The 19,991-nt window shown below is 47.0% G+C and overlaps 1 protein-coding gene across 2 annotated transcripts in view; it reads left to right on the plus strand.

The window, feature by feature from the left end:
* CAPZB (capping actin protein of muscle Z-line subunit beta) overlaps positions 1–19,991 on the plus strand; it is a 153,615-nt gene that overhangs the window by 98,169 nt on the left and 35,455 nt on the right. For both annotated transcript variants that reach the window (XM_037828345.1, XM_037828344.1), the window contains exon 4: positions 11,186–11,299. In XM_037828345.1, coding sequence (XP_037684273.1) covers positions 11,186–11,299 — 114 coding nt within the window. The remainder of the gene's footprint in view (positions 1–11,185; positions 11,300–19,991) is intronic.

A 19,991-nucleotide genomic window follows, 5' to 3' on the forward strand; every position in this document is an offset into this window, starting at 1 on the left:
CCTGGGCTGTGTCTTGAAGCTTGAGTCTTATGCACTCCTTCGAGGAGAGCGTCTTGGAAGTGGAAGCAGGGAAAAAAGCATGGCATCTGGAGTCAGCAGGTATGAGTTCCAAGCAGCATTGTCATCTACTAGCAATGGGAACTTGGACAAATCACTTAATATCTCTGGTCTTTAGTTTTCTTTTCTGAAAAAGATGGAAATAAGAATATCATTCAATCAACAGAATGCCCAGTAACATTTTTCTATGAGGACGTAGATGTGCGAGGCACTATTCTGTCTCATTTTTATGGAGGTTATATCCTAGTGAAGAAGCTGGACAGTAATAAGTACATACATAAATAATGTACTGTCAGATTATGAGAAGTGTTATCAAAGAAAATTAAGAGGACTAAGGGGCAGAGAAACGGGATGGATAGACTACGAAGGCTCTCCCTTAAGTATTGATATTTGAAAAGAGACTTAAGGATGAAAAAGTCCAATCATGCAAGGTCTGGGAGAAGAACATTCTGGATGTGAGGGCTCTGGGTGGAGATGAGCTTGTCAGGATCAAGCCTGGCTGGATGGCCAGAGTCAGAGAAAAGGTAGTGAGGAGTGGGCAAAGGAGAGAGAGAAGGTCAGAGTGGGCGCAGGGCTTTGAGGCCAGGCGAAGGACGATAGAACTTAGCGTGGGGGTTAGGTGGTGGGGTGGGGTGGGGCACAGAATTGAGAGAAACAATGAATGCGAAGTGCTGATTATCCCAGAACTTGATGTAATTGAAAAGGTATAGTTAATACTGCCTTTTTAAAAAACCTTTTTAAAATTCATTTTTTACTTTTGTATTTTTTAGAGCAGTTGGAGGGTTCACAGAAAACACTGGCTTTTTAAGAGATAGACAGCTGTCTTAAAATCATTTCTCTTTCCTGGCCTCAAATGGAAGCTGGGGAAAGAATATATTTTGACCTGATGCAGGTCGGAGGCTTGCATGGAGTTGGTGAGAGGTGAGAGGTCGTAGTGGAGGTCAGCATTAAAGGTAGAGCCAGCACACGCAAAGGGCAAATGCAGGACTTTGGGCCCAAGCAGTTGGCAGGTGGGCATGACTCTTTACCCAGGTGGGGACTATGCTGGGAGGAACTGGTCTAGGGACATTTTAAGTTTGAGTAGTCTTAAATTGAAGTGGAGATGTCAAGAAGGCTGTGGATGTATAGCCTGGAGATTCAGTAGGAGCCTGGGAGGGAGATGTAGTGTGGACCCCCCCAGCATGGAGAGGATGATACGGCCCTGGGATAGGTCAGGTCTCTTGCCAGAGGGAGGCGGCACTGCCAAAGAAGAGATGGGGGCAGCGAGCAGAGGGCCCTGATAGCAGCAGCGGTGAGGAGGAGGGAGATGGGAAGCCTTGGAAGGTAGATAACTCACAGCATCCCCATTCTACAGTTAAAGAAGTCAAGTTTCAGGGAGACCCGGAGACCTCCCCAGGACCACAGAGCTGACACTCAACTGTAGTTTTCTCCTACTGAAGCTCACTGACCAAGCTCACTGACCTCAGGCTCACCACCCATCTGCAGACCCCAAGACGCTTGGAGCCGTTTGTCTGAGCTGCTGGTATCCCACAGGCCCTGACTAGAGGGCACCTACTGTGTTCTTTGTCAGCTGCCCTTCCACAGCGGTGGTGGTGGGGGCTGCCCTCTCTCCCCCTGAAGGTTTTGATGGGTATGGCTTCAGAGTTCCTCAATGAGACAGGAAGGACCAAGAGTCCTTGGAACCTCTGACCCAGGCTTTGCGCTCTGTGTCTCGCTGACCGCAGTGGAATGGAGGGTGTTCCTTTCCCCAACCCCAGGGCTTGTCGTCTCCCGAACCCAGCTTTCCAGAGTTGGTGCCAAAGAATTATGACAGGCCCTGCATTATTTTTTGTAAAAAGTAGCAGCTCATTGACTTTTCTAGAATAGCATCAAGCCTGGAACATAGTAGGCATTTAGTAAATATTTGACCAAATGAAAACAGTGAAGGCTTTGGAGTTAGACTGGGTTTAATGACCAGCTCAGCCTCTCCCAGCTGTGAGACCTGGGGCACATCCCTTAACTCCCTGAGCCTCCCTTTTTTCTTCTGTGAAAACAGGTGGCAGTGTTGCCCTCGTCAGCTGGTGGTGTTGAAGGCACCGGACTGGAGCGGTGCTCTGCTTATTGATCGGAAATGCTCACAGGGTGCCTGTCACACTGCTGTGCTCCATGCAGATTCCCTTGAGCCTGGCACCTTTCGGGCATCTCCTGTGTTGTCTCTTCTCCTCCTACTTCCCTGGCCTGAAAAGAGAAATTACGAGTCTAGAGGGGGTGCTGTATTATGCTCTGGGCTGTGACCTAACTCCTGATTCTTCTCCTCCTCTGTCCCTTCTGCCTGAAATAGTCTTTGTGTCCCAATTCAAAGGGAAGAGAAATCTGTTAGAGTAGGGGTAGAATAGGGGGCCCATCTTTAGAACATGTTTCCTTTCTTTCCCTCATTAACGTTTCTTGAGTATCACTTCCCAGGCCTAAGACTCAGAAGGAAGAAAAAGGGATGGAGGAGGAGGAGGACAACATAGACTAGAAAGAGCAGATGTGTGGCCTTCCCTGTGCAGTCATGATTTTATTCGGGTTGAGGCCTGAGCTTTGAGAGAAGGGTGGTTACAGATTGGCCTCCAGGTGAGCTGATGCTCCAACACCTGTGACTGCACCTCGGGTTCTTCAGGTGGGAGCCTTTGCGTGCATACCTGCTTCCTGCTTTTTCACCAGGATCTCTGCTGGTTTGGTTTCCTCAAATTCAAGGCCTGAGGCAGAGGTGAAGAGAGTGCAGCACTTGGAGCTTTGGTACCTTCTCAGAAGTTGTGTTGACTTAGAGTTTACCTGGGACATGGAAGAATTTGCATAGCTGGTCCTTACTGTGAATCCTGGACTGTGAACAAGGGCTTGTGGGACTGTGGAGGCATCTAAGATGAGTAAAATCCTGTCTCTACCTTCGATCTGGAGAAGAAACATTCAGCTAAGCATTAGGCAGTGAAATCCCATTTTTAATCTTGTGAAATTACTCACATTTCTTAAATTTCTTAATGCACTGTGTAATAAAACATAGTAAAATGTTAACGGTAAAATCAAGGTGGTGAGTGTGTGAGTGTTCACTGTAAAATTTTTCCTCTTCTGTGTTTGAACATTTCATGATTAAATATTAGGAAAATACTGAAATTTTAATGTAGTGTTTTGCATATGTTCCAGGATATTCTGGAATATTGCTCAGCCTCCTAGGTGTGCTTTGGTCACTTGGCATTGGTATGTACAGTTGCCCTCCTAGCCCACCCTGAGCAAAGCACGTGCAGGCGCCCTGCCCGCAGTAGGGACACCTCGTGCTCGCCACACCCTGCTGCCTGTGACTCTGGCCTGAGGCAGCTGGAGGCCAGGGAAACTTTTATTTATTTTTTAAATTCTGTGACCATAGAGGAAATCAAGGCCCTGACCAGCCAGCTGGGCTGATTCAAGAACCACGCACAGAGCCTGGCACCTACGAGTCTACAGTCAGGGGAGGAAGGGAACTGGGCAGTAGGAGAAGTGAATTCTGAATTTTGAAACCCTAATATGAGAACCAAATGAGACCTTAGAGATGATCCAGTTCATCAGCTCCCACAGCTCTCCCCATCATTTTCCAAGGCTTTTGTGAAAGCCCAATTTGTAACCCATAAACAAAGCAGAATTGGGGAAAGGGGACCCCAAGTACTGCTGATTCACCCAAGGTGGCTCCTGAAGGGGCTCCAGGCCACTGACATAACCACCTCGCCTGTGTGGCAGACAGGAAGGTGCAGAAATGAAAGTGATCACCCAAGTAAATTGTCCAGGCCAGAATGAAAACATAGACCTCTTCTTCCCTATCCAGCGCTTGTGGGACTACACCAGTGGTTTTTAACGAGGGCCAGCTTTGACTCCCAGGGGACATTAGCGATGTCTGAGGACGATTTTCCTAGATACAGTTATGGGTGGGTGGGTGCTTTTGGCCTTCAGTAGGCAGAGGCCAGGGGATGCGAAACATTCCCCAGGACAAAGGACAGCCTCCACCACCACCATCAGACATGCTGAGGCTGAGAAACTGTTCTATGCTGTGTTTAATCACCTGGAGAATCTGTTTAAAACATAAACGTGGGGCCTGGGCCTCAGGTGACTGAAACAGGTTTAAAACTGAGAACTGTTGGATGGCACCATGTCTGCTGCTTTATAGTCTTTGGGTGTGACAGTAGTGATCTGTTTTTCGTGTTGCTGCCTTCATCAGCTTACGTCCTTCTGCGGAAGCATAGCAGTGATGTGGCTGCCTCCCAGCTGCAGCTGGGGCTGGTCCATTAGGCTCTTCCTGTCTCCTGGAGTGGGAATGGGGGTTCTGGAGCAGTCCCTGTACTGGTGGGAGGCTTGCGTGAGCAGGCCCCTGGTCGGAGAGCTGCTGCCAACAGCCCCTTGGGCTCTGCATGTACAGATAGGCCTCCCAGGTCTTTAGGTTTCTGCGAGCTGGTAGGACCCATAGACAATAAGAATGCTTTCTCTTCCTTGGACCTCAGAGCCTCGAGTGAAGTGAAGAAAAGTCAAGAGTGAATTGCAGTTAGCATTTGCCCTAAGACAGTGATTCCCAAATGGATCTGTGGTACCACAATCATCCTTAGATTTTTAGAAATATGGATCCTGGGCCCTACTCTGAAGAATTTTATTTAATAAACCTTGTGGGATTCAGGAATCTATATTAAAATATGCATCCAGTTGATTCTGGGACCTTGACCCAGACCTTCAGAAATAGAATCTTGGGGCAGAGCCTGGGAACCTGTATTTTAACTAGCACCCCAGGTGATTCTTACACTCACACTCACTAAAAGTGTTGCTCTGGAGGACATTGTTTCCTGGACACAGGCCAGAGCCCCAGGGTTACCTGGTCCCAACTGGATGGCCAGAAATCTGATTTTTTAAGCTCACCATGTTTGGAGTGGTGAGGGTAAACTCTGCCATAGCTTTGGTTCTTTACACCCGTGGGAATGACGTCCTCAGATGTAATGATGTGGGCGTCTTCACACAGCAGCTGGCGTAGGTTATATCACGTCCCAAAGCTTTTCGCGTCGCTCGGAGGAAAAGTCAAAGTTCTCAAGATGCCTTCCAAGGCTCTGCAGTCCACCCCTCTCCATTTCCTGACCTCATCTACCACCTCCACCACCCACCCCCTCTCATCTTATGCCTGCTCTGTCCTACTCTACTCTGTCCTCCTCCATACTTGCATAAATACACTGGGCAGGCTTCTATGTCAGGGCCTTTGCACCTCCTGTCCCTCTGCCTAGGAGACCTCAGGTTCCCACATGGCCTGCTCCCTGACTTCCTTCGCATCTCTGCTCACGTGCCACCGTCTTCCCTGACCCCACCCTGCAGACCCCCATCCTCTTTTCCTACTTTATTTTTCTTCATAATCCTTATCACTATTTGAAATATTAGATAATGTTGCTGTTTTTCTGTCCCACATCCCCTAACCCTGTGCCTCTAGAATCTAAGCTCCAGGAGACCAAGGATTTTTGCCTCTTCTCCACTGCCATGACACCACATCCAGAACGGTACCTGCCGCATAGGAGAGGATCAGTGAGTGCTACTGAGTGGCTGAATCTGTATTTGTTTCTTTCTCATTTACCAAATGAGTCTTGGCCTAGGAGGCAGGAGTGGCAAGGCTTGGTCAGTCTCCTTAGTCTCCAGGAGGAACAAATTACCCTGAATAGAGATGTCTGCTTTGTAGAAACATCCAGAACAAAAGAGTTGTGAAGAGGCAGAAGGAGCAGCAAAAGCCAGAGATTAATTCAAAATCAAGTTCAGCCTTGAAAGGCCAGTCTTGGGACCTAGAGGTGGATGAGGCCAGCCACGGGCTTTAGTGTACTGGTCTTTGGAGAAGTCCAGGGAAGGTGTGCAGTGGTTTGACAGGCCAGGGTGCTCATCCTCACGGACTGGGAAGGCTTTCTGGAAGAAGTGATTCTTGAGCAGAGCCTTGCTTTTAATCACTGTTGTTATTCTATTTCCTTTTTCCACCTGAAAACTCCAGCTTGCTATGCAAAGCAGCTGTTCCCCTGGAGCCCATGGAAAATGTAATCATTTCAATGTCTATGCCAAGGCCAGGCTTGCCCCAGGGACTTGGCACCTGCAGCCCTTCCAGATTGCCCTGCAGGCTCTTGCCTGCGAGTCTGGGGCCCTGCAGAGGGATCTGGGGTGTCAAGGCAGGGAACTTTTCTTTCCTTTTTCCCCTTCTCGATAATAAAACTTCAAGGTCTTCTGATTTTCTCCTCACATTTCCATCCTAACTATTTGATCGTTTGCTTAAATAAGATCCTTATGGTGTGACCGTTGCCAGCAGCACTGTTTGAAATCTGTTAGCCGAAATAAAAAGCATTCTCTGAGGGAAATGAAAGGCTTGACTTTTGAAATCTAAGCGTTCCTGCCCATCTGTCTCTTTTCAAATGGTCTCCATTTAAGCTCTTAAATGTACTCTGAATGCCCCTTCCACTAAGAATATTCTGGGTAATGTTATGGTTTTTTTTCCCCCAGCTACAATTATCCTGGCTCCAGGACTGACGGCTTCAAATACTGTTGTCTGTGAGCCAGGAGAAATGTGAGTTACAGGCTTCTTGAAAATTCCAGGCCCCTGGTCTGCAAGAGAGATGGGCTCTCGTGTCTAATCAGGTCGCCTCTAAATAAAAGCCAGCAGGGGTGGGTCTTTGGGCTCACAGGAAGACGGCTGGTTGTTTAACTGTGGATACGAAGGTCAGACCTCAGAGAGTGCTGAGGAGAGTCCCAAAGGGAGCTGTAGGGAAAAAGAAATTGAAGTTCTCACTGTCTTGATTCTTTCCCCTCTCCCCGGCGAGGGGAGGTACCAAGCTTCCTTTGCAGATTAACAGTGCTGGTGAGCACAGTTTCAGCTGCATCTTGGTATCTGAGATCTGCTGAGAGTCCTTTGTAGGCTGTTGTTTAGTTGACTTTTTTGTTGTTGTTGTTGTTAATTTCTTTTTTTTTTTATTAAATTCAGTTTTATTGAAATACATTCACACACCATACAATCATCCATGATATATAATCCACTGTCCACAGTATGATAACATAGTTATGTGTTCATCACCACAATCTGTCTCTGAACATTTTCCTTACATCAGAAAGAACCAGAACAAGAATAAAAAATAAAAGTGAAAAAAAAACACCCAAATCATCCCCCCATCCCACCCCATTTGTCCTTTAGTTTTTATCCCCATTCCTCCACTCATCCATACACTAGATAAAGGGGGTGTGATCCACAAGGTCTTCACAATCACACTGTCACCCCTTGTAATCTACATTATTATATAATTGTCTTCAGGAGTCCAGACTGCTGGGTTGGAGTTTGGTAGTTTCAGGTATTTACTTCTAGCTATTCCAATACATTAAAGCCTAAGAGGTGTTATCTATATAGTGCATAAGAATGTCCACCAGAGTGACCTCTCGACTCCATTTGGAATCTCTCAGCCACTGAAACTATTTGTCTCATTTTGCATCCCCCTTTTGGTCAAGAAGATACTCTCAGTCCCACGATGCCGGGTCCACATTCATCCCCGGGAGTCATACTCTGCGTTGCCAGGGAGATTTACACCCCTGGGAGTCGGGTCCCACGTAGGCGGGAGGGCAGCGAGTTCACCTGTCGAGATGGCTCAGTTAGAGAGAGAGAGGGCCACATCTGAGCAACAAAGAGTTACTCAGGGGGAGACTCTTAGGCACCATTACATACAAGTTTAGACTCTCCTTTGTGGTAATGAGCTTCATAAGGGCAAGTCCCATGCTCGAGGGCTCAGCACATCAAACCGCCAGTCCCAATGTTTGTGACAACATATGCTAGGGGATCAGCATCTCAAAGTTTAGAGATAGGCCTTACACTTCAGGGATAGAGTTAACTGCTGTAAGAGCTTACAATCTAGGGACTATTACAATTATTGTGTCCATGTTAGGCTATGTTCTGAGATTCAATTCTGAGTTTACACATTGTAGTTAGTCCATATTGGTGAGGCATCATCCCTCTCACCATGTTTTCTCCAACACTTTTACTCCTATATATATATTTTCCTACAATTTTAGAGAGTTATATTCACATACCATACATTTATCCACAGTGTACAATCAGTTGTTCATGGTATCATCATAAAGTTGTACATTTATCACCACAATCAGCATTTGAACATACTGATTACTACAAGAAAAACTGTTTTTTTTTTTTTTTAGCAATAAGAAAAAATGATAAAAAGAAAAATAACATGTCATGCAATACAATATACTACTAAGGACAGCAAATAACACCACTACCAAGAATCCCATATTACTCCCCTGTATCCCCTTTTCATATACATTTAGCATTGGCGTATTGCCTTTGTTACATTTAATGGAGGTATATTACAATGTTACTGTTGACCATAGAGTCCAGTTTGCTTTGATTATGTTTTTTCCTGAATACCATCCCTTTTTCAAATTTCTACATGGTTGACATTCATTTGCTTTCCCACATGCAAAAACATTTTTATATTTGTATATTTAGTAACAGTCATTGGCCACTCCAGTTTTTGCCACGTTATACAGTCCCAGTCTTTATCATCTATCTTTACCTCTGGTGTCATACATTCTCCTATCCCACCTCTTTCAGCTTTAATTTAGTTGACTTTTTTAATGCTTAAGTGTCTCTCAGAAGAGAAAGCAGAAAGGTGCTCCATCTCTGCTTGTTTTGATGACCACCAGCTAAAGTGCTGCAGATCTGTTCTTCCCCACTCCAGGCTGTAAAAGGATTCAGTCCATTGCCATGTGTCTGAGTTTGCCGTGGCTGCTGCGACAAACACCACACTCGTTTGGCTTAACCAACAGACTTTCTTGGCTCACTGTTTGGAGGCTAAGACTTCAAAATCAGGGTCCTGGCAGGCCGTGCCTTCTCTAATGTCTGTTAGCATTCTGGTGGCTTGCTGACAGTCTGTGTCACGTGGTGATCTGTCTCTGTCTCCTCCTGTGGCTTGTAATTCTGTGCCCAAATTTCTTTGCTTATAAGGACTCTGATCATACCTGATTATGTTTGGCTTCGTCTTGATAGGAGCTTCGAGGACCCCGTTTACAAATGAGTTGATGCCCCTGGGACTGGGGGTTAGGACTTGAACGTGTCTTTGTGGGGGCATGATTCAATCTGCCACACTAGGCATTTATTGAGCACTGACTGCTAGGTTCTAAGGGCGCACAAAGGCAAACTGCACAGGTTCTCTTCTCTCGGGGGGCTTGCAGTCCTCCGGGAAGGGAAGGGTTAGGGATATTACAGGTGCAGGAACAGGGAGGAAGGAATGATTACTTTTGCTTTGGGGACAGAAGGGGATGTAGGAATTCATTCTTTCTTCCACCTTTTGTGTGTGTGTGTGTGTGTGTGTGTGTGTGTGTGTGTACATATTAGGCCCTATTGCACATGCTTGCCTTCTTGGAACTTAAGTTCTGAAGTTGGCAATCTAAATTTGAGTTGATTGAAATTAAAAATTCAGTCCCTTAATCACACAAGCCACGTTTCAAGTACTCAATAGCCACATGAAGCTAGTGGGTACCATTTTGGGCAGTGCTGTGCAAAAAGTTCTATTGGGAAGCACTCCGTTAGAGGGAAGAACGAGGTAAGACACAAGACTAAGAAATGACCTGTCAGCCCATGCTGGGGAACGGAGAGGCCTCAGTGAGAATGGGGAGGTGCCCAGTGTTGGGTTCACACCTGTCTCCCAAGCCCAGTGGTGTCCCAGGTTGTGCACAAACCCTTTCCTGCGGTTTGCATACACTCTAGTGTGACCACGGGAGCTGGCTGCTGGCCAAGGGGCAGAAGGGAGGGTTTCATCTCATTCTGGCAAAGTCTCTGCTGACAGTGTGGTAATTGGGGGAAAATGGTTGTCTGGGAAATAGTGTCTTCCTGCTGCTTTGGAGTGGGCAAGGGGAGCCTCCGTTGAGCTGTCAAGCATGGTGACTCTCCTCCCTTTACCCAGGCAGGTCAGCTAGTGCCGCTGTGTCCGATGCCGCGTGATCATGGAAGAGGCCAACAGCTGGCTCTGGCTCAGAACCTGCCGTGATTTGCTGGCTTAGATTCTGGTGGAGAATTGGTCACCAAGAAGAAAAGTGTTTGTGCACAGAATTCATTAAAACTGGGGTTCAGGAGGCCTTGGTGCTAAGACGTTTCCCTTTTCTTAACATCAATCCCAAATCCAGGGATTCTTTTGAGTCCTCAGTGATGTGAAGATTTGCTGTCAACAAGGGACATGGGAAGGGCAATTGGGGTTTCTTAAAACGGAAACATTGAGGTTTTTACACCCAGGAGTGTAAAGGGCTCTTTCCAAATTCCATATTGTCCTCTCCTTCTCCTTTGCATTCTCCTCTCACCTTTTTAATTCTGTTTCTTTCTCTGAACACCCAGCCCTCTGAACTCCACCTGCAGAAATCAACAAGTAGATTCCCTTATAACCCTCTTTCCATTTCTTTTTCTGTGATTAAATGCTGTCCTAATGTGGCAAAATACATTTTAAAAATGCAGCAGGTCTTTGGACTGGAAAAAGGGAAGCTGGTTCTCATTACTTAGCAGCCTTTGTGTGTGTGCACACAGCCCTAGATGTTGGAAAAGTTGCCCTCTGTTCATGTGGAAAACTGAGTCACTTGGGTTTTCTAACACAACCATTTCCCCGTGGAGCTGTCTCTCCTGCCTGCTGTCTTTGACTGACAGCTCTCTCTTTAGTAAGTAATTACGCAAGAAGGTCTTTGGAATAAAGATTTATCTAGACCTGCCAACAGATCAGAGAGAAGGGAAGTCTGATCAATCAATACAATGGTGAGAAGAGAGGAAAATTAGAAAAAGGAAAGGCGTCTGTTTAACCTTTGGTCTAGGCACTAAATGAACTTTCAGCCCTGTGGGTAGCAAATAGTAGCCCCATTTTACACGAGGAACTAGAGGCTCAGAGAAGTCTAGCCACTTGCCAAAATTGTCCAGCTAGGGAGAGGCAGAGTCCGGGATTCATACCCAAGTCTACTACCTGCTTCTGAAAGCCATGTTTTTCGCTATAGGTAGTGACTTTGCCTCTTGAGACTTCAGACAACAGGGGCTTGGGCTCAGTGCTCACAAGCTGTGTTTCCCTGGGATGAATCACTTCTCCTCCTCCTCCTTCCTTCCCTCCAGGTCACCGTGGAGTAACAAGTATGACCCTCCGCTGGAAGATGGGGCCATGCCGTCTGCCCGGCTGCGGAAGCTGGAGGTGGAAGCCAATAATGCCTTTGACCAGTATCGAGACCTGTGAGTTGCTCCTCCCTGCCACACTAGAGCTCTCGAGGTTTTGAGGCGTGAAATCATAAATGAGAGCTTAACTAGGCCAAGCCATTGTCATTGAATCTTTTACCTAGCTCACCTGACTAATTAAAATTCTCAGCCATCCATAGCAAGATGCTGGGCCTGAATTTGACTATTCAGTCAGCTAGGAAGTGACTCATCATAGAATGTAACCATATGCAGACCTGACTGCAAGTTAACTCTGCATCATGATTCTCAATAGTGATGGTACTGTGTGCGGAACACAGCGCGATATTATATACACATTTATACACATTGTCTTGAATGTGTATAAATTCTCCTTATACACATAAATATGGTAGCTGTTTTAGTTCCCATTTTTCAGATGAAGAAATAAAGACAAAGCCAGCGATCACACTCAGGTCGTCTGTCTCCAAAGGCCCCTCTGTTTTTCACTGAACCATACGTCGGGACTCGGTTCTACATGGATCTCATGGGTCCCTGTTCCTGCCCAGATGCTGAGGGAGGACTCCTCGAGGTCCTTTCACAGTAGGTAGGACCTTGGCAGCCCCTCTCTGAACTAACATTTTGCTGAATCTTGAGTTGTTTGGAACTTCAGCCCCTGCCTTGAGAAAGTGCTTTTTCTCAAGTCTGTTTAGATTCCCATCTGTTCTTTTTTGCTCCCATCCAATCTTGCCACACCACCAAAAAAAGAATGTTCACTCAATCAGTCTTGCCAGGAAAGGCTCCAGAGAAGGGTCTCCTGAAGTATGTTTTTTTAGGTTCAACAGAATCTCATTTTACACTATGTTCATTCCTGAAAATACAGCAAAACAGTAAAATATATGACTAATTCCATATAAATTCAGTTATGTAGGATGGGTCCGCAAACTTTCTGTAAAGGAACTGGTAGTAAATATTTTATCCTTTGCAGTCCTCACATATATTCTTATTTTGTTGTTGTTTTTTCAACCCTTTGAAAACATAGAAACTGTTTTCAGCTCTCGAGCCTTGAGAAAGGCCCATCTGGCCCTCAGCTGCCCGCCCCCCCCATCTAGTATGCAAGAGAGAAAATGGAAATAAGAGAAACCAAGTGTTGGGACAGCTGAGACAGTGGTTGTAAGGCTGGAGCTCTTGTACTTCATGTAGGAATTTCAGGCCTCCACTTTGCAGACAGCTGGAATGGTTTCCCAGTTGATAGCAGATGCGAAATAATACGTTTAATGAGCAGGTTTTCCTTCGAAGCTGGTTCCTAGAGGAAAAGTGGTACTTCTCAACTTGACAAAGACAAACAAAAATCCTGCAACACTTACAGCTGATGAACAAGATACAAAAGCACAACTCAAAGGAAGCTGTGAAAAAATGACTGTAAATATTTTAATAGCTCCTAAGTGCATCACTGTGTAATATACCCCACCACAATACCTAAAGTTTATAAGGATGATAAAGATAACTCTCTTCCTTATCTTCAGTATCTCATGTGCCATTATCTTACATTTATTGTCTTTAATCCTTATAAGAACCTCTGGGGAAGATGATTTTGTCCTCTTTTTACAGATGAAGAGCCTGAGGCTACAAGAAAGTCCGTGACTGCACAAGGCCATGGATTGTAGCAGTGAAGAGCTAGGATTTAGATCCATATTTGAAGTTTCCACAAATGATTGCTTTTCATGGTTAAAATAAGATTCAGTGTTTAAACGGTTCTTATCCCTAGAACTTCCTATCATTGTAGCACAGCTTCTTCTCCAGTGATGCTGAGAAATTGACTCACTGCTCTTAAAACGTCATTTACTTGTAGTTATTTTTTACTGTCTCCTTTTATTCTGCTGTTTGGTGAGAAGCTAGCTATTAAACAGTAATTTTCAAGTGGAATCAGTTTTATGTTATAATAATGATATTGATCATTAAGTAACAATGATGAAAACAGTTACCAACCAGTGACTGTCTAGGCACTGTGTTAATTACTTCACAGTCTTTATCTCATTTAATCTTCCCAGCCAACCTATGCAAGAGGATTATCCTCCCTTTACGAATAAGTTGACGGATTCAGAGAGGTGAAGTAATTTTCCCAAATTCTTGCAGCCAGTACATGTTGGAGTTGGGATATAAAACCATTCTTATGCAGCTCCAGCATCTGAAAGCTATTCATAGATAAGTGAACCAGCTCTGGTGGATGATGGGATGGGAGCGGCCTGCTGCTTTAGGTGGAGCACTCAGGGAGGGCTCAAGGAGGTTCCAAGAGAGTTGAGATCTGATGCCAGGCAGGTGGCGGAAGGGCTGGCTGCACAGGGTCTCCCCAGCAGGCACATGCTTGCTCCTGAAAGTGCATGCACACCTCCATCTCCTGGCTAGTGCACACTCTCAGTCTCTTTGAAATTGGAAAGTGGATTTGGAGCTGGCTTTGGACATATTTGGCCCCTTCTGTAAGTGTATTTCTCTAAATCCCCCCTGGGCCATCTCAGAAAACACCAGGAATGCTGTCTGACCTTTCAGCTTAGTTTGAAGGTAGAAGTGGAAAGTTTCTCCTTTGAAAGTGTTGCTGGGTTTCCACCCACCTGCAGCCTGGGCCTGTCTGGCCCTTCCCTAAGCCTGAGGGAGGTTGCTGGGCCTCGTTCCATTGTTCTCTTTGGAGGCTGCATTCAGGGTTTTTGTTACTGGGCTGCATATTTGGATTTTGAGGCAGGGGACTGGTTCTGATTTTCTTATAGACTTAAATGCTTAGGTTTTTATTTCCTTAATAAAGTGATTCAGACGATGCCTAGAGTCTTGATAGGCTTGTTGTTATGAGCAATTTCCCCATTATCATTAAAAACTCAAAATAATAACTTAATTCTTAAAATAACCCTGTAGGATAAATGTGAGTTCTCTCATTTAACAGATATGAAACTGAGGCTCAGAGAAGTTATTCAAGGTGGTTGGTTAACACAGCTAGAAATCTGTAAGAGCTAGGATTTTGAACTCTAGGTTTAACTCTTGACACTGCCTCTTGAAAAGGCTTAAGGTATAACCCTCGTGGGGAAATGTATGTTTTAAAAGCACCTGTTGAGTCTTAATGGCTCATATTTCTGTGTGCCTCTGAGACTTTGTACTTTTCTCTGACAGTGAACTGACTTAGGCATTTTGAGAGAGGGGTGACAGGATGGCTTCCTGCCATGGGTGTTAGAGGCTGGGGATTGAGCTGGACAACCCCTGGTCACTGAGTTCTATGCGAGTTTGTAATGGTGGCCTGGAGGGTGCTTCTCCCTTCCAGGCTGATGCATCAGTGTGCTGCTTAAAAGGGGGAAGGAGTAGAGGGGAGAGCACAAGTCTCCAGTGGCACCCACGGGAGGGCAGGGGAGTAGGGGGTACAGGAAGGTCAGGTTCACCTCATGTGACAGAACCACAGGCCACTGAAGGGATAGTGGCTGCATATGTCCTATGGGATACCAGAGCCATCAGCTTCAAACCACCTGGTATTAATCAAAGTGTACCCGAGACCACTCCCTCCTGAGAACTTTTATGTGAGGCATCTTCTGCCAGCTGGACCAGACGTTATGAGCCAACGCATTTCTGGTCTAAAATCATGAGAAGAATCTCTGAAAAGAAAAGAAAAGAAAACCTTAAGTTAGTACATTGCTCACCTCATATGGATCTCATTCTTAGAATGCCCTGTGAGGTTGTTGGTGGCCATGATGTGGCCGAGAAGGGGTGGAGACCGTGAGCTCTTTTCCCCATGGTTGTGCAGCCGAAGGGAGTCAGCCAGAGAGCTAGGAGCCTTGCCTCGGCCTCGAGCAGCACTGGCCAGTGGTTACCCTGGATTTCCTAGGAACCAGTTTGTTTCAGGGGTGGGTGGTGGGGGGGCAGCGGGTCTCACCTTTCTCTATCATCTCTGCCTCTTCTCCATGTACTTCCCATCCTATAGAAAAACGGGTTTCACCCCCAGTGAATAAAGCCATGGAGCTATTCCGTGGTTTCTCTGACCTGTCAACATTTGTCTTCCTTTCACACGGGCAAAGGCCATGTTGTGAGACGAGGTATTCCGCCCGACACTGCCTTGTGCCTGCTGGCCTTGGTCACTCTGAGTCACTACATGGAGGGGTTGGGAAGGCAGCCTGCATCCTGTCCCAGGCCTGGTGAGAGAGGCCCAGAGCCCCAAGGAGGCCCACCTCTACCAGAAGGAAGAGGGAGGGATTGAAAAAACCGCCATCTAGAGAGCATGCCAGGTACACCATTATGCATGGGAGGGTTTGATGAGTAAGACTGTGACCCTCTTTGAAGTCTGCCACTCCTTCTGTTCACCTCTGCTCTCAGAGCATCCCCGTCCCCTTTGTATCTCTTTTTGCCCTCTACCTCCCAGTCCCTCCCACATGTATTGGTAGCCTTCTTTGCCATCCTCAGTGGGAGAAAAGGAGTATGGTAGTCATTTTCCCTCAGAGAATAACTGCTGAGCAGCTGTTGATAGCACTACCCAAACAATCCTGTTGTTAGATTAAAACTGTCAATTTGATGTAAATGTTTAAGAGATGACAGGCATCCTGCTATAGTGCTGGGGCTGGGTGAGGTTGTTCTCTACTCAAAAGTCATCTCAAATTTCATCATTTTCCTCCCCTATGTCCTCCCACCTGCTCCCCAAAATCTGTGCTCCTCTCATTCTTCTCTCCCAAGCCCTCAAGATGGTTTCCCACCTCTTAGTTCATGAATCTGGCTTATTCTGGGGAATGTCATAGAGTTTAGCACTTGGGTGGCTGATGCATGGGATCACTTAATGTTCCTTCTCTACAGAGTTGACTCTCCTTTTTTAAGCCCAAGTGTCCGGTTAGCTCATCAGTCATAAAACCTCACCATTTGACCTGAGCAAATGGTCTTTTTCTTGGAGACACTGAGAAATGGAGCTTTCATTGTAGGGTAAGCACTTGGAGCTGTCAGAGAAACAGCTTATTGTGGTATAAGTCACCATGTGGGTGAATGAACCCCAAGATCAGCACTTTGATTTTTCAGGTTCCCAGAGAAGATGAGAAACCCTCCCTGCTCTAGCTTTAACATTGGGTCTCGCCATCACCTCTGTCAGCCCAGGTTCTGCCCAAGACCAGATGTTCTAACAAAGGGCCTGGCACTGCTCTCCTCCAAGGATGATTATTCCCATCTGTGCCAGACATCTTGCCCTGTGCTCTACAATCCTTGGTTCTTGGCTTGGAGCAGATAATACCTTCAAACATGCGGTTGCAATTTATTGGCCTTGTAAGTTAATTTTAGTGGGTGTGCAATTGATTGAAATCAAAGCTTAATGAAGGCCAGAGTCTGGGGGTGGAGTAGCAGGATGGGAAGGCATTTTGTGTTCTGGCTTTGGGTCTGAGGTAATCTTCAAAAACTTTAATTAGCTTCTCTAATCAAACCTTCTTGTCTGGAAGAAGAAGTTTACAGAGTGAAATATGACTGGTGTCCCTGTGGCAGTCCCAGAAGCCCACCGGCCTCTCCAAGAGTGGCTGGGGTGCTTGCTTAGTCGGCCTTTCCTGCCCCACCCTCCCTGGGCTCCCTGCCTCCTCTCCTCTTTCTGGGGCCATTTTAGAATTGTGATTGTTTCCTCCTCTTCTTTCTGCTCTCCTTCATTCTGGTCAAATGACATTTAAACCATACTGGCCTGAATAGGGCAGCATATCCTTATTCAGTGTGAAAACCAATCTGTTGCCTTGGTTTCCTAGGGCCTTGAAACTACATGTTCCCAGCTGCCTTCCCATCAGGCATCTCAGCCTGGCCCTGGACTCCTAGGGGTCCCCGTTCCTCTGGACTTCAACACTGAGCCGAGGAATTGCAGTGATTTAGTCCTCTTGGGAACTCTTGATGGCAGGGGGAGATTTTCTGCCCAAATAGAAGTAGCAGAAGTATGGGGAACAGATGATGGAGATGGCGGAGTGGAACCTCCCAGGTAGAGGCACGGCACCTTCCAGCAGGCACCTCTAATCCACACTGCAGCCCAAGGTCAGGCTGCAAGGTCATGGGTCTTGGCTTTGAGAGAGATTTGAACTTGATTTTCTGCTCTGCCTCACTTGTTGGTGACCTTGGGCTAATTAATTAGTTAACCTTTCCAAGCCTCTATGGGGCTGAGAGTGTATGGGGGGGGGGGTCATTCGTGAGGTTCCTGTCGCACTGGCCGAAACATTGTGGCACCCAGTTACCCTCAAGCTGTTGGTGTAACTGGTTGGTTTTCATTTTATCCTTTGACTGTAAGTTTATGATTGTGACTTTGGGGTTGTTTTGGGTCTGGCGAGACAGTAGGCCGGGGGATGTAACTTGCCCTGTTAGAAGGCTCTGGGTTCTGGTTGTGGCTCTGCCACCAGCCCACAATGAGACCTCGAGAAACCTGTCTCTAAAATGGAGTTAATGACTCCCGCTCAGGCTGCCTCATCAGGATGCGGAGAGGACAGGTAAAGACCCTGGAAGTTCCCATCTGTGGCAACTGTGGACAGAGTATTCTCTCACACAGCAAATCATTCAGCATGTATTTACTGAGAACTGCCACGTGCCAGGGACTGTGCTGAGCACTGGGGACACGAGGGTGAAGTCGTCAGACCCAGTCCCTGTCCTCTGGGGGCTCGTGTTTTAATGGGGGGAGGGAATACACAGGAACAAGCAAACAAATGAACAGAATACTTGCACAACTTGCTAAGAACTGTAGGAACGAAAATGGGTACTGAGCTAGGGAAGCACAGAGGGGAATGACTTAGATGAGGGTGGCTAGGGAACCCTTGTGGGTGAAAGTAGTGGGTGTGCCATTATGCTGAAAGGACAGAGCCGGCCGGAGACTTTGTCCTCACCAAGACCTGCTCGCTTGGTTGGCCCTTGGCTGGCATCTGCGAACTTGGATTTCGGGAGAGTTCCCACCACCCTCCCTGGTAGGAGCAGTTCATTGTGCCTAAACTGTTGGTTCAAACAAAATGGTTTATTCTGAACACCTGCTTTCCTTCTGGGAGCTTGGAATTTTGTTATGAGGGTGCTTAACATGACCGGCCGCCAATTAATGCCCTGGGCACTGAGTCTCTAATAAGCTTCCCTGTAGACAGCACTTTATAGATGTTGTCCCGACTCATTGCCGGAGGAACTAAGCGTGCCTTGTGTGTCTCCATTGGGAAAGGATTCTTGGAAGCTTGCACGTGGTTTCCCCAGGACTTCCCTTTGCTCACTGTGTTGGTTCTCTTGCTGTAGTAAATCTTGGTTTTGAGGACAACTGCATGCTGAATTGTGAACCCTCCTAGTGAGTCATGGAACCTGGGGGTGTCTCAGGGTCCCCTGGCACAGCTGTGTAAGCTGGGGGAGTAGAGGATGGCAGTGGCAGAGCTCTGAGCATGGACAGAGGGCTGAGGCCGGAAGAGCTTGGCTGGTTCCAGTGTCATCTTGGTCAGTGAGTGAAGGTGAGACTGTGACATGGTCCGGGAGAGAGAGGGACCTTGTCAGGCCAGGGTTTTGGATGTTGCCCTGAGGGCACTGGGGAAAGACTGAAGGGTTTCCAGGTGTGACAGGCTCAGGCATTTTAAGAAATCCCTCTATAAGCAGTTTGGATTGGCAGGCGAGGAGTGGGAAGAGCCTGACCGGTGGCTGAGAGCCTGGGCTGCTGTCCTTAGTTGGGGCGAGGGAGAGCTGGAGTTAAGGTGACCCAGTGTTCTCTGTCGCCAGCAGCAGCCAGGCCCAGTCACCTTCAGTCCCTGGCGCCACCCCCTCATGGGAAGTGGGTGCCAGCCCTGGGCAGAGGAAGCGCTTCCACCCTCACCCCTGCCCTTCAGACAGGAAAGCTCTCCGAAGGATCCTACAACAAGCACCGTTTGCTGTGTTTTTTGTACTCTAGGGACAGCAGGGGTGAGACAGGGAAGTCATCTCTGACTTTTAAATGGTTGGCAACATAATTAAATTAAATAATGGGGTTTTAGAGTATATTATTTGTATCATCAGCTATGTATACAGGGACCTTTCCTGCTGTGAACTCCGGCTTGCCACAGCCCTGGATTTGTGTGGAAGTACTGGGAGCAGTTAATGCGGGAACCCAAGCTCACCAAAATTGTATTGTTTTATTTGGGAGTGGGGGCAGGGGTGGCAAGATGGCCTCACAGCCTTTGAGGGGAGTCAAGCTGGGACTGCTTCCTGCTGTCACAGTGTGAGTTTCAGATCTCCTGGGACCACTGTTCTGAAGTACAGTTGTGTCTGCATCAGTTTCTAGAGCCCCTAAGAATAGGTCTAAAGAGGGCTGCCCCCCACTGGGGCTGGTGATAGAGAGTGTCCGCTGCAGGGCCCCTTCATCTGGCATCCTGAGGCTGCAGTCCAAGGTTGGGTCACCTTGGCATGTGCTGTCTGATTTTCATGTGCTAAAAGGAAAGTTAAATGGAATATGGGAGTGTGTGGAAAAGTTCATTTACAAATGTGATCCCCAAGTCAGCATTGGGGTCTCTGATTGCTCCAGAATTCTTGGGTTCCTGTAACCATGTGGCACACAATCGTGCTTTGGATTATGCGGTTCCATGCGTTGGGCAAAGATGTCCTGTGGGAAGCAGGGAGCATCTCCCCCCACCACCACCCAGTCGGGCTCCTGGCAGATCCCTTTTGCAGGGAAACTTCTGTGGGAATATCAAGGATGGATGGTCTTGCAAAGGCCCAGCCAGCAGCCCCTGGCTGCCACATTGATATGGAGGACCCTCCTTTCTAGAATTCCCAATTCAGGGTACTCATTGGCATG

Source organism: Choloepus didactylus, chromosome 2 (genome assembly GCF_015220235.1).
Source record: "Choloepus didactylus isolate mChoDid1 chromosome 2, mChoDid1.pri, whole genome shotgun sequence".
Taxonomy (NCBI): Eukaryota; Metazoa; Chordata; class Mammalia; order Pilosa; family Megalonychidae; genus Choloepus; species Choloepus didactylus.